Source organism: Typopeltis vanoorti, chromosome 23 (assembly GCF_054136105.1).
Source record: "Typopeltis vanoorti isolate ZY-2024b chromosome 23, IOZ_Tvanoo_1.0, whole genome shotgun sequence".
In the NCBI taxonomy this organism is placed as follows: domain Eukaryota; kingdom Metazoa; phylum Arthropoda; class Arachnida; order Uropygi; family Thelyphonidae; genus Typopeltis; species Typopeltis vanoorti.
Window position 1 is genome coordinate 41,154,163 of NC_143571.1, and position 20,543 is coordinate 41,174,705.

Sequence of the window (20,543 nt, forward strand, 5' to 3'; positions counted from 1 at the left end):
TACTTGGATACTGAACGAACGAGGATGGGATGGCAATTTGGGATTTAGCCAACCAAATTGTATTCTTATTGATTAAACCAAAATAAAAAAGGAAAGTGGTATTAAACATGATATCAAAATTGGAGATGTTAATGTCAGCTCTTTGCTTTATGCGGGTGATGTTATACTTCTAAATAAATCTGCTACAAGTCTGCAAGATTCTCTGACTAAATTGAATAGCTGTTGTAATAGATATGGTATGGAAGGTCAGCAATAAAAAGATAAAGACAATGAAAATAGGCAGAATCATTGAAAATGTCAACTGTGTTGTGAATGGAGAACCTGTGGAACAAGTAAAACATTTCAGCTATTTAGGCACGATTTTTACTGAAGATGGTAAATTAAATATAGAAATAGACAACAGAATCAGCAAAGCTGGTATGGTGGGAAGTCAATTGAATAAATTCATATGGAATAAGAGAGAAATTAGTCGGAACACTAAATTAGCTGTATACAAGACAGTGTTCAAACCAGTTTTAACTTATGGATCTGAGAGCTGGGTCAGAAGTAAAACACTTGACCAAAGAGTAGAGACCACAGATATGAGAGTCCTGAGAAAGATTAGAGGCGTGAACAGATGGCATCAATGGTAATATCATATTAAAAATGAGGATATTAGGAAAGAACTTGATATTGTCAGCATCCAGGAATGCATTAGCAGAGCTATCTCAGGTGGTATGGTCACTTAATCAGAATGAGCGAGGAAATATTAGCAAAACAACAAGTGTTCTTTGCCAAGTTGGTAGGAAAACGACCCAGTGGAAGACCAAGATATAGGTGGATTGATACGGTACAAAGTGCCTTAGACAATAGAAATATAAGATCTGATAATGTTGGAGTCTTGACAAGTAACAGACTGATTTGGAGGAAAATTGTAGATAGGAAGTTATTAATGATGTAATTTTTTCATGTAGTACTATCATATCCTGTACACCCCCTTGAGGGTACATGGCAGGAATTTGATGATGATGAGTAATTTAATCTGGAAACCACGTGTTACCAATGTCGTAAATAAAGTAAGGATTATGTCCTCTTGGCACCTTGTCATATGTCTTTTGCATATCGACAAAGATACAGATCCTTATTACATTTCCGTTTTTTTTTTTATTTCTCATGACGCACATGATGAAATAGGAGAAAATATAACATATCATACAAAATAAAAGTGTAAAGAAATTTATACTTCAGCAATTAAGCTATTAATAGACCAGTATCAACAAAGCTGTAATAGTATATTTTTATTTAAAAATGTACTGAACAATGGTGATAATTTAAATAACAAAATTATGTAAGCTTTCAACAGTACTGCAAAAAAAGGGGAAAAATTTATAGTGGAAAATTAAGATACATACGAGTACCACAGTCATCTCCTTTCCAGCCAGGTAAGCACATACACTCTCCTGTAGCAGGATCACACTGTCCTCCATTCTTGCATTTGCATTCTTCTGTGCATTTGTGACCCCAACGTCCAATGGGACAAACTAATAAATATATAATTCACTTGTATTAAAACTAAACATAATAGTATTATTACGTCATTACTTGGCATATTTTATTAAAGAATAAAGACTTTTCTAACGTATCTGTAGAGTCAATTAAGGAAGTAACTATAAGGAAGGAAATAATAAAAACTCTACTCCTTAGTTAAGCATTTAGCATTTAATAGGTAAAATCATTTCAAGTTCAATGAATTGATCAACAATTCTAACAAATGTGCAAATTGTTCTTTTCAAGTAGAAAAGCATTAACCATGAAAAAAACAAGGGTGCATTTATCTCTGCTGTTATTCACCATCTATCTGATATCGATATCAAATTGAAACTTCAGACTTAACTCTTTATCTCAGCCAGATGTTCTACTGTTATATTTTAATGAGATTGATTTGCTCCAAGTAATAACCAACCAATACATTAAAGTCAGTCATAGCGTTTACATAACAATATATTTAATTTTATTTTAGTTGGTTAGAATGTTTCAGATTCGTATCAGTGATGGTACATTGACTTGAGGATCAGCATGTTGTGTTCTAAAGAATGAAGCTCAATTACAAAAAATTAAAATATTTACTGTAAACATATAATTATATACAATAAATAATATCCATTCATATGTTCACTGGGCATCTACAGATGCCATAAGGAATGGACACTCCGATGCTTGGTGATGTGCTACACCAGGCCTCGCCATATAGTCCTGTTGTATGCTTTTCTGGTGGCTTCAACTCTCTGAAGATCAGTCACTCCACACACACACACACATACACACCATCCATCTCAATGATGGTCTAACCCTTCCTCTTTTTCCAGAAACTTTATCTTCTATTACTGTTCTGAGAAGTCCTCCTTCCACCGTTCCTTTCAATGTGTCCAAAATATTTTAACTCTTCTGTCAATATCCTTAAGGAGTCTTAAAGTTCTGCTGATCTTTTCTAACACCCATTCATTTGTATGCCTTTCAGTATATGATATCCTCAACAGTCTTCTGTAACACCTCATCTCAAAAGCAGTTATTCTTTTCTTATCTGACTTCTTTGGGTTCCAAGTCTCACATCCATAATAACTGTTAAAAAAACAACTGCATCCAAAATCCTCAACTTTGTTCCCATTTGAAAAATCTGGAAGGATGGATCCATCCTTCCAGATTTTAAAGAAGTCTCTGACTGTTGTTTTAGCCATTCCTAATCTTCTTCTGATGACTTCTGAACAGAAATTCTTCACGTTAATAATGGATCCCAGCCACAAACTTGCTGACTTCCTCAATTCTTTCTCCATTAAGGTACACTTGTTTCTCAAGAGCCTTCCTATTTGTATTTCCTTTGAGAACCATAATCTTTGTCTTGCTAGGATTGGGTTGAAGTCCCCTGTTATTACTAATTTTGTTAACTTTATCAAGAATTTGTCATTACAGACAAGTACAATATCATCAGCATACCCCAGATTACTGATCAATCTACCACCTATCCTAATTCCAGTCTTGAGCTTATCCAATGCAAAGAATAATTAAATGGCCATATTAAGAATTACATAAATGAGCTCAATAATAATTCTCTCATACTCTGACTTTCATAGTTAAATCCAATACTAAGAGATAACAAGAAATAATTTACAAAGCAAGCTGAACATAGCAAAAGTTCTGTAGTCTCATTTAGCCATATGGAAATTTCCTTTGCAGCATCTATTTTATCACTGTTTGATATATCTTCCTTTATTTAATTTTTTACTCACTCATTTCAGTATATCTCTTAAATTCCTTAAATACAATAGCTAAAGATCTCACTTGATACACTTGAAAATATCTTCCAGTTTCCTTATCTATCTTTCAATTTTCTGAAGCATGAAGAATAATCACTCACACAATATGAATACATTAATTGAGTAGTTCCAAATATATTTCCAATACAAGGACTTTTTTTTTATTGCAGATTCCATATTGTCCCTTGGAACATATATCACTTGCCTTTCATTAAGTAGACAATATTCTCATATACAAAGGCTTAATATATTATACTGTACTTCAATATTAGCTTCATAGTTCAGTATCCTTAGAGAGTAATTCGAGATGCATATAAAAAGTTTTCTGAGATTAGAAAACTTAACTCAGTAGTTTATTAAACCTCTTTTAGCTCTCCTTCTTTGCTTGAAAATATATATTCTTTACTCTCTTTGGTGTTCTTGTTACCCAGCGACAGCTGTCTAAAAAACAACTAATGTGCATGCCCGATACCAAGATTCAAAGCAAAACTCAACTGACAAAATGGCTACCATTGCTACAGTGCTCACATATTGTACAGCAATAGTGACATACGAACACAACTATAACATGAATCTACAAATAATATGCATAAAACATTTCTGTGCTATTTCCTAAGGATCATAACATATGGTAAACAATATTGCTACTTATAATTACAATTAAGTTTCTTTTATATCACTACCACTTAATCTCATGGCAGCTCAAGTAATACTAAGCATATAATGCATTACTAAATGCGAGCACATACATACTGTATATGTATATTTTAGATTACTTTATCACATAACAAACTGTATTCCTCATTAAATAAAATTTTCACTAAGTATATATAAAACTGTAAAAAAACAAACATAAAGCAAAACACTTATGTGAGATTTTTTACACTACTCCTAAATAAGCCCAGGAATTGGTACAATATGTACAATCTTCAAAACTCCAACTTTTTATATATATATATATATAAAAAGTTGGAGTGATAGTTTTCATATATATATATATATATATATATGATCCACAGAGCTGAAAGTTGTAATCTTTGGGGAAGGCAGAGTGGGAGATACTGTTCCAAAGGACAGAAGTAGATGGAATGAAAGAGGAGGAAGTGAAGCTGGTTTGGCAAGTTTCAAGATGGACTGTAAAAGGGTGTTGGTTAGCAGTGGATCTTGTTTACCGTCCATGAAAGTATTTGTAGAAGAGCAAGGCAGAAACTGAAAGTCTGTGAGAAAGGGATTGAAGTGGATGTGGGTGAGAGAACGGTCATTAATTAGCTGGATTGGACAGAATCGAGCAATCTTAGAGAGGATTTTGCACTACCCTAAATATAGGAGCAATATTCCATGGCTGGGCAGATTTGGGCTTTGTATAGTTAGTAGCTGTGAAGTAGTGTCTGGTGTGAAAAAGTATGTCTTTTCACACAAGACACATGTCTTTTTGGCAGCTGCAGAAGCTATAGTTGAAATGTGGTTGAGCAGGAAAGATCAGAGGTGCAGGTCAGTCCAAGAAGAGACATCTGATCGTGTTTAGATAGTATAAGAGGTCGGGATGTGAGCTCTTTCTTATGAGAGATCAGACAGGACTTAGTTTGGGTAGCATTTAAGTTTACAAGGTTGTCCTTGTCCCACTGGGTTATAGTTTGGAAATCTGAGTTCAGGTCACTGGTCTTGATAGATCTTGAGGATTCTAATACTTGAACACTATAAGGTTTGTCGATTGAAAAGGAAGAATGGAGTGTATTGTCATCAGTAAAGCTATGGATGGGACTGAAAGTTCCGTGAGAGCATGTCATTTGTATACAGGAGGAAGAGAGCAGGTGAAAGAACAGAACCCTGGAGTACTTCTCCATTGGTGGGAAAATTCAAGGAGAGGAAACCATTTACCATTACATGTAGTGAGCGACCAGTGAGAAAGTTGTCGATCAAGTTTCAGAGTGTGGAAGGCAGATCATAGGATGGCAGTTTGTTAATTAGATACCTGTGCCAAACCCAATCAAATGCCTTTGAAATGTCGAGCGCAACCACATGTGTGTTTCTCCAAATTTTTCCATGGCCAGAGGTAGGTGGTGAAAGCAATAGAATCAGCTGTAGATTGTGAATTGTGGAATCCATACTGCTGGTCACTGATTAGTTGGTAGGTGTACCTAGGTGGTTTAAGAGTTGTTTTGATGACCCTCCAAATTTTAGAGAGAACAGAAACGAGAGCAACTGGACAGTAGTAGTACATTGGCTGACTTTTAATACCTTTCTTTGGGATGGGCTTGATGTGGACCCGTTTCCATGTTGCAGGGTAGATGTTAGTTGAATAGGATATATTGAAGAGGTGATACAGGATAAGTGTTGGTTCTGGGACACTTTTTTTTTTTTTTTTAGCACAATAGTTGAAATATCATCAGAACCAGATGCTTTGTTTGTGTCCAGATTATTACGGATTTCTTTTTTATCAGAAGATTATGGGAGACACGAAAGGAGCCGTTCTTAGTGTAGTGGAGGGAACTTTGCCAGATCATCGATGCAGAAATCGGAAGAGAAGAGTGGTGGAAACCTGGGTGGGCAGAAAGTGCGCCCAATGGCCTTGGCAAGGGACCAGAAGAAGAGACTGTCATTTGGGCAGGAGGAGTTTTCAGCATTTGGCCCTTTCAAAGTTTGTGTATTTGGTGATTATTCTTTTACAACCGTTGTGAACTGCAGTATAGGCAGAGTGAATGGCTGGAGTTTAGGTCTTGAGCCATTTGTGGTAAGCAGAAGTTTTTTTTCTTTTACTGCACTGGTACACTTTTTTGAAAACCAAAGCTGGGTTCTCAAACTAACTAAACTGAATAACTGCTGTAACAAATTTGATAAGAAAATCAGCTATATATGTAAATTAGTTTTTTTTTACCTTGGGAAATGTATATTAGGGTTACTAAGTAATTTTATAAACTTAGTTATTTTACTCCTAATCCCAAGTAAGCAAACAGTTAAGTTTGCGCCTGAAACATAGTTCAAATCTAAAGATGGTACAACACCAGGGCAACTCATTGTAATGGTGGATAAAGATCTGATCACTATTCTTAGTATTTTTTAGACTTGAACTATGTTTCAGGCGCAAACTTAATTGTTTGCATACTTGGGATTAGGAGTTAACTAACCAAGCCTTTAAAATTACTTGGTAACCCTAATATACAGTATCCCCAAGTTAAAAAATTAATTACATCTATATCTCCTCCAGAGATTCTTATTAAAACCTTGCAGCAACTTCTATGGGTAAAGTTGATAAGGCTCTGTATTACTAAAACCTTGGTATTTAGGGTCTAGCTACTCACTGAGGAGACCTCAAAAAAGGTTGAAACCAGTCTGGGTAGTGACCCCACCCATAATGTATTGCAGTATACATCTCTTAGTGAGATGTGCTTTACATCATGGAAAATACTAAGAATAGTGATCAAAGCTTTTCCCACCTTTACTATGAGTTGCACCTCATTTAGACTTGAACTACGTTCATCTTCATATATATCGGAGTTCACATTTACTCGGTTAATAATGTTATTAAAATTAATATAGTTTAAATGACTATAACACTGAGAATAAAAAAGAATAAGATTTAATCGTGAGATACTACTAGTTTCATTGAAAATATCAACTTCTTCAGGTATCAAATACAAAGAATTATATAAAAAATGACAAAAACATTATAAAATAACAACAACAGATCGAATATAAAAAACTGTAGTACAGTTTAAAAAGGAATACATGCTGAAGTTCCAATTGAAATTAAGTACGTGCGTGAGCTATTATGAGAGCGCCAATACTGGACAGTAGAAATGTGTGCCTCAGATAAATTGTAGCTGAGGCTGTTATTCATATGGGTTGAATCGAGGGATATTTCTTTAGATTCGAGTATCCTTCTCTCGGGTTCATCATAACAAGTATGTATATTGGATGTTTGAGACCAGTCTATGAGGTGTTGGCGGCCTTCGTCGGAGTTTATAGAGAATATAACGTGGCTTGAGAGAGCGCTGGCACGGGTCCTGTTGCAGGATATGTCTCTTTTGTGTTCTTCAATACATAAAAGGACAGATTTAGCAGTCTGACAGTAGTATGGTTTGCCACATTCACAAATGATCTTGTAAACTCCTGGAAAGTTCATTTGATCTTTCCAAGAGTTTACACCCCCCCACTTAGACCAATTGTTGAAGGCATCAACTTACCTACTTATAACTTGTCTAAATATCTCACATCTTTCTTGAAAAACCTAACAGGAAAATCCTTCTCTTATATAAAAAATTCAGCTGACTTCGTGTCTAAAATCAAAGACTTCAAACTTAACAAATCGGATTTAATGGCGCTTCGATATAGTTTCTCTCTTCACGAATGTACCTACCCAAGAAGTCCACAACTTTCTCGCTGTGTTAATTCAGGATGCTTCAAATCCTCGTATTTGAAGCACCCTGAATCTTTAAACAGAACTCAGGATTAGCTATGTGTGGTCTGCTCTCACTGGTACTTGCTAATATATTTCTTGAAGACTTCGAAGAAAAGGTGATTAATTCCTCAACACTTAAACCCAAAATGTGGTATTATTTTATAGATTATGTTTTCCTCATTTGGGAACACGGTTTAAACAACCTCGATATTTTTCTAGATCATCTTAACAACTTTCATCAGAAAATTAAATTTGCCTACGAGCTAGAATTCAACAGCTGTCTTGCTTTTTTGAACTTAAAACTTACAAGATGCTCTGAAAATATCAAAATCTCAATTTTTAGAAAGCCCCCCCACCCACACACACACACAGACAGATACCTTCATGCTTCCTCACATCACTACTCTCCACAAAAATTTGGTATTATTTCAACCCTGGCACATCGAGCCAGATCTTTACTAACAGATGAAACGGAGATTAAAAATGAACTTAATTTACTAAAAAGGACCTTCCTCAACAATGGCTTCACTCTTAAGCACATTGAAAAATTTATCTCTCATCGTCGTTTACCTACTATTGAAGATTCTTCTTCCCCAAGAGCATATATATCTTTGCCATACATCAGCTCCCTCTCTCCCAAACTGGGAAAAATTCTTAAGAAGTTCAACATTAAAACATGTTTCACTACGTTTCCTAAACTTCGCTTCATACTTAGTAGACTTAAAGTAAAACAACATCCCTCTCTTCAGTATTCAGGAGTTCACAAATTCATTTGTGAATGTGGCAAACCATACTATGGCCAGACTGCTAAATCTGTCCTTTTACGTATTGAAGAACACAAAAGAGACATATCCTACAACAGGACCCGTGCCAGCACTCTCTCTCAAGCCACGTTCTGTTCTCTATAAACTCCGACGAAGGCTGCCAACACTTCATAGACTGGTCTCAAACGTCCAATATACATACTTGTTATGATGAACTTGAGAGAAGGATACTCGAATCTAAAGAAATATCCCTCGAATCAACCCATATGAATAACAGCCTCAGCTACAATTTATCTGATGTGTACATTTCTACTGTCCAGTATTGGTGCTCTTGCGATAGCTCACGCACATAGTTAACTTCAATTGGAACTTCAGCATGTATTCCTTTTTAAACTGTACTACAGTTTTCTTATATTAGATCTGTTGTTGTTATTTTATAATGTTTCTGTCATTTTTTATATAGTTCTTGTTATTTGATATCTGAAGAAGTTGATTTTTTCAATGAAACTAGTAGTATCTCACAATTAAATCTTATTCTTTTTTATTCTTAGTTTTATAGTCATTTAAACTACCATAAGATGCACCTTTTTACATAGAAAAATCAACTTAAAATTGAGGTGCGTCTTATGGTCTGAAAGTAACATTAAAATACGAATCTTTACACTGTACTGAAGCTGTTAGCGAAGTTCAATTACTGGCGCAATATGTTAATAAAATTAGTAAGTATGCCACTGAAGGTAGGTACCTAAGTTATCTCGCTGCATGTGGGTGAATCACTGATTTAGAGCGTCAACAGTCATTAGTGTGTAAAACATATGCGCTTTTGTACGGTTCATTTGAATTATTTTTTATAAGACGTTAAAATTTTTATCTTAAAATTAGAAACAAGTGTAAAACACAAAAGACTTTCATATAACGTGAGTTATAAATTAAATGTGATAAATTATGCAAAACAATATGGAAACAGAGCAGCAGAAAGACATTTTGGTCCACCACCAACAGAAAAAATGGTTCGCGAGTGGAGAAAACAAGAAGAACAATTAAAACTGCTATGTAAACACAAGAAAACATTCTGTTCGCACCTAGAAAAATGGCCAGAATTAGAAGTACAAATGAAAATTTGGGTAATAAATCACCGAAACATGGGAATATCTGATTCTACGAAAATGATAATTTTTGAAGCGAAATGATGGGCAACTGCTAATGGAATTTTAGATTTTAACAGATCACCATCTTGGTGCTTAAGATTTATGAAAAGACACAGGTTATGCATGTGTATAAAAACCACTCTAGCCCAAAAAATGCTGGCTGACTATGAAGCTAAAATTACAGAATTCCATAGATTTGTCATATCAGCGAGAAGGAAATTTAACGTTGAGCTTAATCAAATTGTGAACATGGATGAAGTGCCTCTAACTTTTGATGTTCCTTCAAATCTGACAGTAGATTCAAAAGGCACCAAATCAATAGTGATCAAAACAACAGGTCACGAAAAAAGTCACTACACTGCACTGTAGTTTTAGCTTGTTGCGCGGACAGAACAGAACTATCCCCCCCCCCATGTTAATCTTCAAGAGAAAAATGTTACCGAGAGATGAAATTCCTCGTGGCATTATTATCCACGTTCAAGATAAAGACTGGATGGACGAAACAGGAATGAAATTATGGATACAAAAGATCTGGGCAAAACGTCCAGGTGTGTTGTTTAAAAAGTCTGCAATGTTAGTGTGGGATCAATTCAGAATCAACCAAGAAGCTTCTAAAAGAAATGAATACAGAATTAGCTGTCATTCCTGGAGGTCTTACAGGTCAATTACAACCCTTGGATGGATCTATTAATAAACCATTCAAATGTTTTATGCGGGAAGAGTGGAACAAATGGATGGCAAAGCCAAATCACGATGTTACAGCAACAGGACGCATGAAATGGCCAACATTTTCAGCAGTATGTACCTGGGTGAAAAATTCATGGGAAGCTGTGAAAGAAAAGATGATTATAAAGTCATTTAAGAAATGCGGGATAAGTAATGCGATGGATGGTATCAAAGATGATGCAGTTTTTGAAGGGAGTGACAACAATGTTCAGACGAAAGTAATACGAATGGTGACATTAACGAGACCAGTGATAGTACTGAGAGTGAAGATGAACTGAATATTGCTAATACAAATGAATGTAACAATAAATAAAAATTAAGTAAGAATTTGTAAATATCTTTATATAATAAAATATTTTTTTCTAAAAATCGTCTCATAAATTTGGAGTGTGTCTTATTGTCCGAAAAATATGATATATTAGTTTTAATATATGTATCATCATCATCATCATCAAATTCCTGCCATGTACCCTCAAGGGGTGTACAGGATATGACAGTACTACATGAAAAAATTACATCATTACTAACTTCCTATCTACAATTTTCCTCCAAGTCAGTCTGTTACTTGTCAAGACTCCAACATTATCAGATCTTATATTTCTATCATCTAAGGCACTTTGTACCGTATCAATCCACCTATATCTTGGTCTTCCTCTGGGTCGTTTTCCTGCCAACCTGGCAGAGAACACTTGTTTTACTAATCTTTCCTCTCCCATTCTATTTAAATGACCATACCACCTAAGATTAGCTCTGCTAACGCATTCCTGGATGCTGACAATGTCAAGTTCTTTCCTAATATCCTCGTTTTTAATATGATATTGCCATTGATGCCATCTGTTCATGCCTATAATCTTTCTCAGGATTCTCATATCTGTGGTCTCTAGTCTTTGGTCAAGTGTTTTACTTCTGACACAGCTCTCAGATCCATAAGTTAAAACTGGTTTGAACACTGTCTTGTATACAGCTAATTTAGTGTTCCGACTAATTTCTCTCTTATTCCATATGAATTTATTCAATTGACTTCCCACCATACCAGCTTTGCTGATTCTGTTGTCTATTGCCATATTTAATTTACCATCTTCAGTAAAAATCATTCCTAAGTAGCTGAAATGTTTTACTTGTTCCACAGGTTCTCCATTCACAACACAGTTGACATTTTCAATGATTCTGCCTATTTTCATTGTCTTTGTCTTTTTATTGCTGACCTTCATACCATATCTATTACAACAGCTATTCAATTTAGTCAGAGAATCTTGCAGACTTGTAGCAGATTTATTTAGAAGTATAACATCATCCGCATAAAGCAAAGAGCTGACATCAACATCTCCAATTTTGATATCAGGTTTAATACCACTTTCCTTCATAATGTGATCCATATAGATAATGAATAACAGAGGGGGATAATGTACATCCTTGTCTCACACCAGATTTAACATTAAACCATCTTCCTATACTTCCTTCAATTTTTAACTGCTGACTTACAACTCAAATAAAGACTAAGTATTGCTTGATATAATGCCCCATTGACACCATATAACTGAAGCGTATTGAATAGCTTCTCTCTTAGCACCTTGTCATATGCCTTTTCCAGATCGACAAAACTTAAATACAGATCTTTGTTATATTCCCATGCTTTCTCGACTATTTGTCGTAAAGTGAAGATCTGATCCTGACAGTCTCTATTTGGCCTGAATCCAGCTTGTTCTTCACCAAGCTTTTCTTCCACAATTCTTCTCAACCGTTTCTCAAGTATACTTGCATAGATCTTGCCAGGAACACTCAGTAGGGAAATACCTCTGTAATTCTCACATGCAGTTTTATTTCCCTTTTTGTATATGGGTACTATGAGATCTCTACTCCAATCATCGGGAATTCTTCCCTCTGTCCAGGCCTTCTGAACTATGCAGTGCAGCCACTGTAAGACTTTTATACCACCATACTTCAGCATTTCTAGTCGAATATCATCTACTCCTGCTGCCTTTCCACATTTCAAGCCTTTGATGGCTTGAAATGTGGAAAGGAAACTACTTCAAGTATGGATATGTATTCCTGACTGCATGCCTGGTCAGTGTTTTTTTTACCACTGTGCTGTCATCACTGCTTGTTTCATTTAGCAGTTTTTCAAAGTAATTACTCCATACTTCAAGGATATCTTTTTCTCCTGTTTTCATGTCACCTTTATCATCTCTAACTCCTTTAACAGCACTCTTTCCTCCATTCCTAAGCTTCTTCAACAACCTCCAGAATATTTTGCCACCTTCTTGATATTTATTTTCTATATTCTTGCCAAAGTCCTCCCATGACTTTTGTTTAGCTAGTTTTACACACTGTTTAGCTTTCTTACATTTGTCTCTGTATTCTGCCAGGAACTTTTGATATGCTTTCTTCTTTTCCTTCACTGCCTCTTTAACTTCCTGTGTCCACCAGGAAGTTCTGATTTTTTTTTTTTATCCTTGCATACAATCTCACCACATGCCTCTCTGGCAGAATCAATCAATGTTTTCTTCAGAGTTTGCCACTGAATCTCCAAGGTTTGATTCCTGTTCTCAAACTCTTTCATTTTCTTTTCAATAATCTTTCTGCATTTTAGTCTACAGTTCACATCTGAGAGCTGCTCAACTTTTATTCGCTTTAAAACTTTCTTACATGTTATTCTTTTCAATATGAAATTCAATTTTATCCTGCTCAAGACTAAATAGTGATCGCTTCCAATTTCAAATCCTCTGTACACTCTGGTGTCCTGCACCAGGGAGAAAACATCACTATCAACAATAACATAGTCAATGAGACTTTTCTTATTCCTAGCCTCTTCTATCCATGTGAATTTGTGCACATTTTTATGTTGGAACATGGTGTTAGTAATAACCAGTCCATGTCCTGAGCAGAAATCCAACAGATATTTGCCATTATTATTAGCTTTGCTCTTTTCTCCAAATTTTCCCAAAATATTTTTGTATATATATATAGATATATATGTATTCAAGATACCAAGTAATTTTATATAAACTTGGTTTTTAATTCTATTTCCCAAGTGAGCGAACAGACAAGTAAGTCAAGTTTGCGCCTGCACCTAGTGCAAGTCTAAGCAACTCGTCGTAAAAGTGGATTAAGCTCTGATCACTTTCCTTGGCATTTTTCCTTTAATGTAAAGCACATCCCCTTGAGGAGATGTATGATGCTATGCATTAAAGGCAATAGTCACTACTCATACCGGTTTCGATCTTTATTGAGGTCTCGTCAGTGGGAGCCAGACCTGACAATGCTAAGGTTGAAGTAATGCAGAGCTTATGAATTTTACCTAAACAAGTTGCCACAAGGTGCTTTGACCTTATTAAATAAAATCTCAGGATGAGGGTAAAGTTAAAGATCAGGATAAAGTTAAAAATAATTTTTTAATTTAAAGTTAAAAAACTTTCTACACACACACACACACACACTAAAATTAATACACACACTTGTCTCACTTTTTATGCAGTTTTGAAGTTATGCGGTGCATATTTTTTCATGCAGATTTGGGGTTTTCCCCGTTGTACATAACAAACAGCGTGTAGTAGCAGCACATTCGATCATAACATGAGTAACGTGTAAGGAGTGAGTGTCCCTGAAGTTTAATTTTGCATGTGAGTAAGTCTTTTCATTATCATAAGTCTAAATTTTGCTAATTTTTATTTTAAAGATTTAATTTGGCCCAATAAAGAAAAAAAAGCACCAAAGAAAAGCAATTTCTTTGGAAATGAAAATTGCAATTTTAAAATTGTCGCTTAGCAAAAAGAGAGGGATCTACAGCAATTGGTAAACATTTTAATTTAGGCGAATCTACTATAAGAGCAATTAAAAAGAATGAAGTCGCAATAAGAAAATCTGTCATTTCTGGCATAAAACTAAATGCTAAATTATCATCATACTCAAGAGATGCTTTATTAGAAAAAATAAAACGAGCACACATAATTTGGAATGAAGAATTAACTCAAAGAAGAATTCCTATAAGTGGTTATTTAATTAAACAAAAAACTCTTCGGTTTTATGAACAGATTTTATGAAGCAATTGGAGCCATCTACTTCTGCTTCCCAGGCTGATAAAGAATTTTCGGCTAGCAAAGGGTAGCTAACCGGGTTTTTAAAAGGAATGCACTTCATAATGTGAAGATTACAGGAGAGGTTACAGCAGCAGATGAAGAAGCAGACAAAAATTTTCAAGAGAAGTAAGCCAAAATTATTGAAGGCGGTGGATATTGTCCTGATCAAGTTTAACGCTGACGAAACAGGATTGTTTTGGAAGAAAATTCCTAGTCGAACTCACATCACAAAGTCTGAGAAAAAAGCAAATAGGTTTAAAGCAAGCAAAGATCAAGTAACATTGTTACTTTGTAGCAATGCATCAGGGGATTGAATGTTGAGACCCCTCCTAGTAAATCGATCTCTAAGACCACTGCTCTAAAAGCAAAAATCTAAAACAGCTGCCGGTACATTCAATGGCTAATACAAAGGTCTGGATAATGACTGTTGTATTTACTAAATGGTTCAATAATTGCTTTGTACCAGATTTTCATCATCATCATCATCATCATCATCAAATTCCTGTCATGTACCCTCAAGGGGTGTACAGGATATGACAGTACTACATGAAAAAATTACATCATTACTAACTTCCTATCTACAATTTTCCTCCAAATCAGTCTGTTACTTGTCAAGACTCCAACATTATCAGATCTTACATTTCTATCGTCTAAGGCACTTTGTACCGTATCAATCCACCTATATCTTGGTCTTCCTCTGGGTCGTTTTCCTGCCAACCTGGCAAAAAACACTTGTTTTGCTAATCTTTCCTCTCCCATTCTATTTAAGTGACCATACCATCTGAGATTAGCTCTGCTAACGCATTCCGGGATGCTGACAATGTCAAGTTCTTTCCTAATATCTTCATTTTTAATATGATATTGCCATTGATGCCATCTGTTCACGCCTCTAATCTTTCTTAGGACTCTCATATCTGCGGTCTCTAGTCTTTGGTCAAGTGTTTTACTTCTGACCCAGCTCTCCGATCCATAAGTTAAAATTGGTTTGAACACAGTCTTGTATACAGCTAATTTAGTGTTCAGACTAATTTCATTCTTATTCCATATGAATTTATTCAATTGACTTCCCACCATACCAGCTTTGCTGATTCTGTTGTCTATTTCTATATTTAGTTTACCATCTTCAGTAAAAATTGTGCCTAAGTAGCTGAAATGTTTTACTTGTTCCACAGGTTCTCCATTAACAACACAGTTGACATTTTCAATGATTCTGCCTATTTTCATTGTCTTTGTCTTTTTATTGCTGACCTTCATACCATATCTATTACAACAGCTATTCAATTTAGTCAGAGAATCTTGCAGACTTGTAGCGGATTTATTTAGAAGTATAACATCATCCGCATAAAGCAAAGAGCTGACATTAACATCTCCAATTTTGATATCAGGTTTAATACCACATTCCTTCATAATGTGATCCATATAGATAATGAATAACAGTATAGATAATGAATAACAGATTTTGTACCAGATTTTGGACTGTTTAAATCATGTTACATGATTTAAACAGTCTTACATCACTGAAATAAGACCACAAACTTTAAGTGCCTGCTGGAAAGCAGCTTGGCCTGGATGTGTTGCAAACATTGCAACCATCTACATTATCAGCTGAAATCATTACTTTGGCACAACATGAAATTGGTGGAGAAGGTTTTGATACATTTAGCCAGAATGATGTAGATGAATTTTATTATTATTATTAGTACTGACACCTCCAGGGAGTCCAAAGACTCATTGAGGGAGGGCACCTCCTCTACAACTCTCTCCACCAATCAAATCCACCAATTACAAACTGCAACTACCATCATCTAAACCAATCACCACCACTATTAGTATTTTTCACAGACAATCACAAACATCCATGCCCACGGCAGGATTTGAACCAGCAGCCTGTTAGTTGGAGAGCAGATACACTAACCACTCGAACAACCATGTTGGCAAAATTGCTTGTGGATAATGCCTCAAGTGACAATGATATTCCTGGATATCGATTATCTTTAGATATCATCGAAGATTCAGAAAACGATAGTGAAGTGGAAAAAAAACCTGTCCCCCTCACTGCAAATATAATTCGAGACGATCTTAAACTGTGCAATAAATTGGAAAATCATTTTCTTGTTAATGACACAAATTCTGACCAAGCCTTTAAATTCCAACGTGAGCTGAAGAACTGTATGTCTGGATATCACGAGCCATATAAAAAATTAGTAAAATCATCGCAAACTTTAATCACTGATTATATTGTCAGAAGCAAAAAAATCAGCACAGAATGAGGGTGAAGCTAATTATGTTTGTGAAGAACCATTGCCTTCACCATATAGATCTGATGTGCTGACTATCTCTTCTGGTGATGAAAGTGATTTCACACCAGTTCGCAAATGTTTCCAAATATTGTCTAATAGTGATGATAATTCTGATGAAAAAATTGTATAAAAAATTTTAACTTTTCAATAAAATTAAATGAATAAAGCTTTAAAACAAACTTAAGCATTCTTATTTTCCTCAATTTTGATAAACTTTTTTTATGTGATTTTAGGTTTATTTTAATTCACTGCTTCGATTTTATGTGGTTTTAGAAAATTATGGAATGTATCATCCCTAATTTTTCACTGTAAGGTCTTTTTTGTGTGATTTTTTATATGCGGTTTTCTGTGGAACATATCTAACGCATAAAAGAGACCCGACTGTGTGTGTGTGTGTGTGTGTGTGTGTGTGTGTGTGTGTGTGTGTGTGTGTGTGTGTGTGTGTGTGTATACAGTATATAAAGAAAAGTAAAAACTATCAAAATAGGCAAGAATACTGAAAACATCAATGCATCCTGAATGGGAAACCTAGAGTACAAGTAACACCATTCATTTAAATAATTTTTAGTACAGATGGCAAAAATATAAAAATACAAAAGAACAAGTAAAGATCATATGGTGGGATGTCAACTGAATAAATTTATACAGAACAAGAAAGAAAGTAGTCAAAATGCTAATCTAGCTAGTTAGTGTTTTGATACACCAATTGTACTTATGGATCTGTGAGTTGCATTAGAAATAAAACTGTTGAAACAAAGACTAGAAATCATGATATGTAAGTTCTCAGAAAATCAGGGGAGTGAACAGGGGGTGTTAATGGCAGAATCATGTTAAAAATTATATTAGAAAGGAATCTGACATCATTAGCATTCAAGAATACAGCATGGTCATTTAAATAGGAAGGTAATTAGAGCAAGAAAGAGAGAAAAGCTTGCGAACTATTGTTAGATGCAAGCGAAACAATTCAGAGGACGACCAAAATCTGATAATATATATACTGAAAACTGATAATTAATTTGGATGTTTACAAAACTGTAAACTTAATTATGCAACACTATCATAGCATCTTATACATCTGTTAGGGTAAATATTAGGAATTGATGATGCTTTTAGGTTGAAGGACTACAAGTAAAGTTGGAGGATAACAAGAGCATGTAAATAGAAAAATAATTATTTTTCAAATCACATAAAAAACAACATGAACTATGTCAAAATAATCAAGTACCCAGTAATCAATAAGAAAAATAAAAACAAAATACTTACTCTCACTACAAGTAAGCCCAGTATAGCCAGGTAAACAGTTACAGTGACCAGTAATATGATTACAGCTGCCATTACTATTCATACAGTGTGGACACTTTTCAGAGCAGTTGTAACCAAATGAGCCAAAACTGCAAGCTGCAATTATATTAAAACGAATTTTCAAAATGGTGAATTTACACATCATTTCATATTATGACTACTTCAATAAGTTTAATAATAAAATAATATTATTCCAGTGTATATAAACTGAACATTATTTTATAAAAACAAGGTTCACAGCAAACTGGATTTCATTATACCATGAAAGTTTCATTCTAGGAGAAACTTATAATCTTGTTGTTTAATTGTTCATATACTTGCAAATGTGATCAAAAATTAACTAATTCTGCTTAACTCACAATCCATTCTTTCCAGTGACATGGTTAATAAAGTAATACATCTGAACAAATTATGTTTGCACAGACAAGGTTATAATGAAATGATATCATACAATAATATATTTGAAACAATTATCTGAAATGTCACTGTTGTTAAAAACTAATACAGTCGCATGTTCACTACTAAGAAAGAATGATAGCTTCTGGATGATAATAAGTTAATAGAGGACAAATTGAGGCAGGATAAATTATTATTACATTTAAAAAAAAATAGAAGCTATAAAAAATGGAACACAGATATACATATTGAAAGGTGTAGGTGTTGTTGATTATTCATAATAGTGCTTCACAGTATAAACAATACCAAGAATATATAAATAAAAAAATAAATAAATAAAAAATAAACAAGAAAGCAAAAAATCAATTTATTGAAGTTGCTAAGTGCAATATATTATTATATTTACCCTTTTCAAGATAATTAATAAACAAAATGCCTTTAGCATCCCAAAAACACCGATGCCATGACCTTTCCTGCTGATGAAACCGACTGTCTTCTTTGATGCTGAACAACCGGCTTCTGTCTGCTGTTTGGATTCTGGTGTGTAATGATGAACCCAAGTCTCATCCACAGTAATAAATTGACACACAAAATCAGTTTTATTCTTGTTAAAACACTCCAAGCACTGTTCAGATTTTCATGTGAGTGAGTTTTTGATCTGTTGTGAGCAAGCATGGCACCCATCTTGCACAAAGCTTTTTAATTTGCAATTCATGCAAAATATATCCTACACATTCTTCTGAAATACTTATAGTCTTAGCAATTTCACGCACATTGACTCGCTGGTCATCCAATTCCATACCCGTGCACATGATCAATGATTTTTGGTGTTAAACTTTCAGGTTGTCCTCCTTAGTGTGGATCATCTTCAAGGCTGGTACGGCCACATTTAAACTCGGCAGCGCCCATTTTTTAATTGTCGAAAATGAAGAAGAAAAGTGCCCATAAACCTTTATGAACTTTGAATGAATTTCTTTTGCAGTTAAACCTTCTTTTACAAAGAATTTTATAACCTCATGATACTCAATTTTATCTATTTCAAGGGATACAGATAACACTTTTGCTTCAGACAACTGTATAAAACAAACTACTTGATAGAATGACTTGCAATTTCACATGGATGCTTATGACAGATGTACCAACTTAGAAAAAAAAAATCTTGCCAATAGCATTGCCATCTATAGTTGAGGCCGAGAACTTTTCAGACCACCTTCGTACTTAGATTTTTACAAAGACTTTTGATAGATTAACACATGATAAGTTCATAGTCCAAACTAGAGCAGATGGGGTTGAATATTTGACTAGTGAATTGGACTGGAGATTGGCTATCTGAAAGTTATCAACAAGTTGTGTATGGGTCAGCGATATCATGGAAGAGGAAAGTTGCCAGTGGTGTGCCTCAGGGAGTCTGTTCTAGGGCTATTGTTGTTTAACCTATATGTTAATGATACTGGTGTTGGATCGTCCTTCCTGTCTTTTGAACCACCATCTTGCTTTAACGTTGTTCTTATTAAGGTTAATTAATTGTGTGTGTTGATTACTAATCCAAATATAGGGAAATTTCTATTATACTGCACCACCCTATATTCAGATTAGTCGATGCGAAATAGTGTAATCAAATATTAATTAACTTTAGCAGTCTAATGTTTATATATAGATCGAATTTTACATTAACATTTGAGGTTCCCGCTAGGTCCGATAATTTTATGAACAGTGCAGTGGAAAAGAATCAGGCTAACAACAAATTGAAATCAATAAAACAAAACATTTAATTCAAGGGTTATATAATATATACATAAGCATACTTTGGATACAAGATAATGCAAAATTAACTCAGTTCAACTACACATAACATTCACTTAACTTTTGGTATTAAACATTGAGCTTCAAAATCTAATATCTCCCCAACAGCCAAAGATAGTACTAAACTTCTTTACCACTGAAATTCACAGCAAATATTTTAACAATAGTATTCTTTATCTATCCCTTAGTCAGAAATCACATAGCTCGGCCAAGAGATAGCTATCACTTTAAGGGGGGAAGACCATTAATCTTCTAGCTTCGGCTAATTTCAGCATAAACACCACAGTTAATGTTAGGATTTAACAGAAGGAGGTAACTCTTATAACTTCACTCTAAAAT

At 34.6% G+C, this 20,543-nt stretch overlaps 1 protein-coding gene across 2 annotated transcripts in view; it reads right to left on the bottom strand.

The window, feature by feature from the left end:
- LOC150093796 (uncharacterized) overlaps nt 1-20,543 on the bottom strand; it is a 544,781-nt gene that overhangs the window by 149,165 nt on the left and 375,073 nt on the right. For both annotated transcript variants that reach the window (XM_090413179.1, XM_090413180.1), the window contains exons 17-18: nt 17,967-18,101; nt 1,392-1,520 (exon numbers count right to left, since the gene is read on the bottom strand). In XM_090413179.1, the coding sequence (XP_090269305.1) occupies nt 1,392-1,520; nt 17,967-18,101 (264 nt within the window). The remainder of the gene's footprint in view (nt 1-1,391; nt 1,521-17,966; nt 18,102-20,543) is intronic.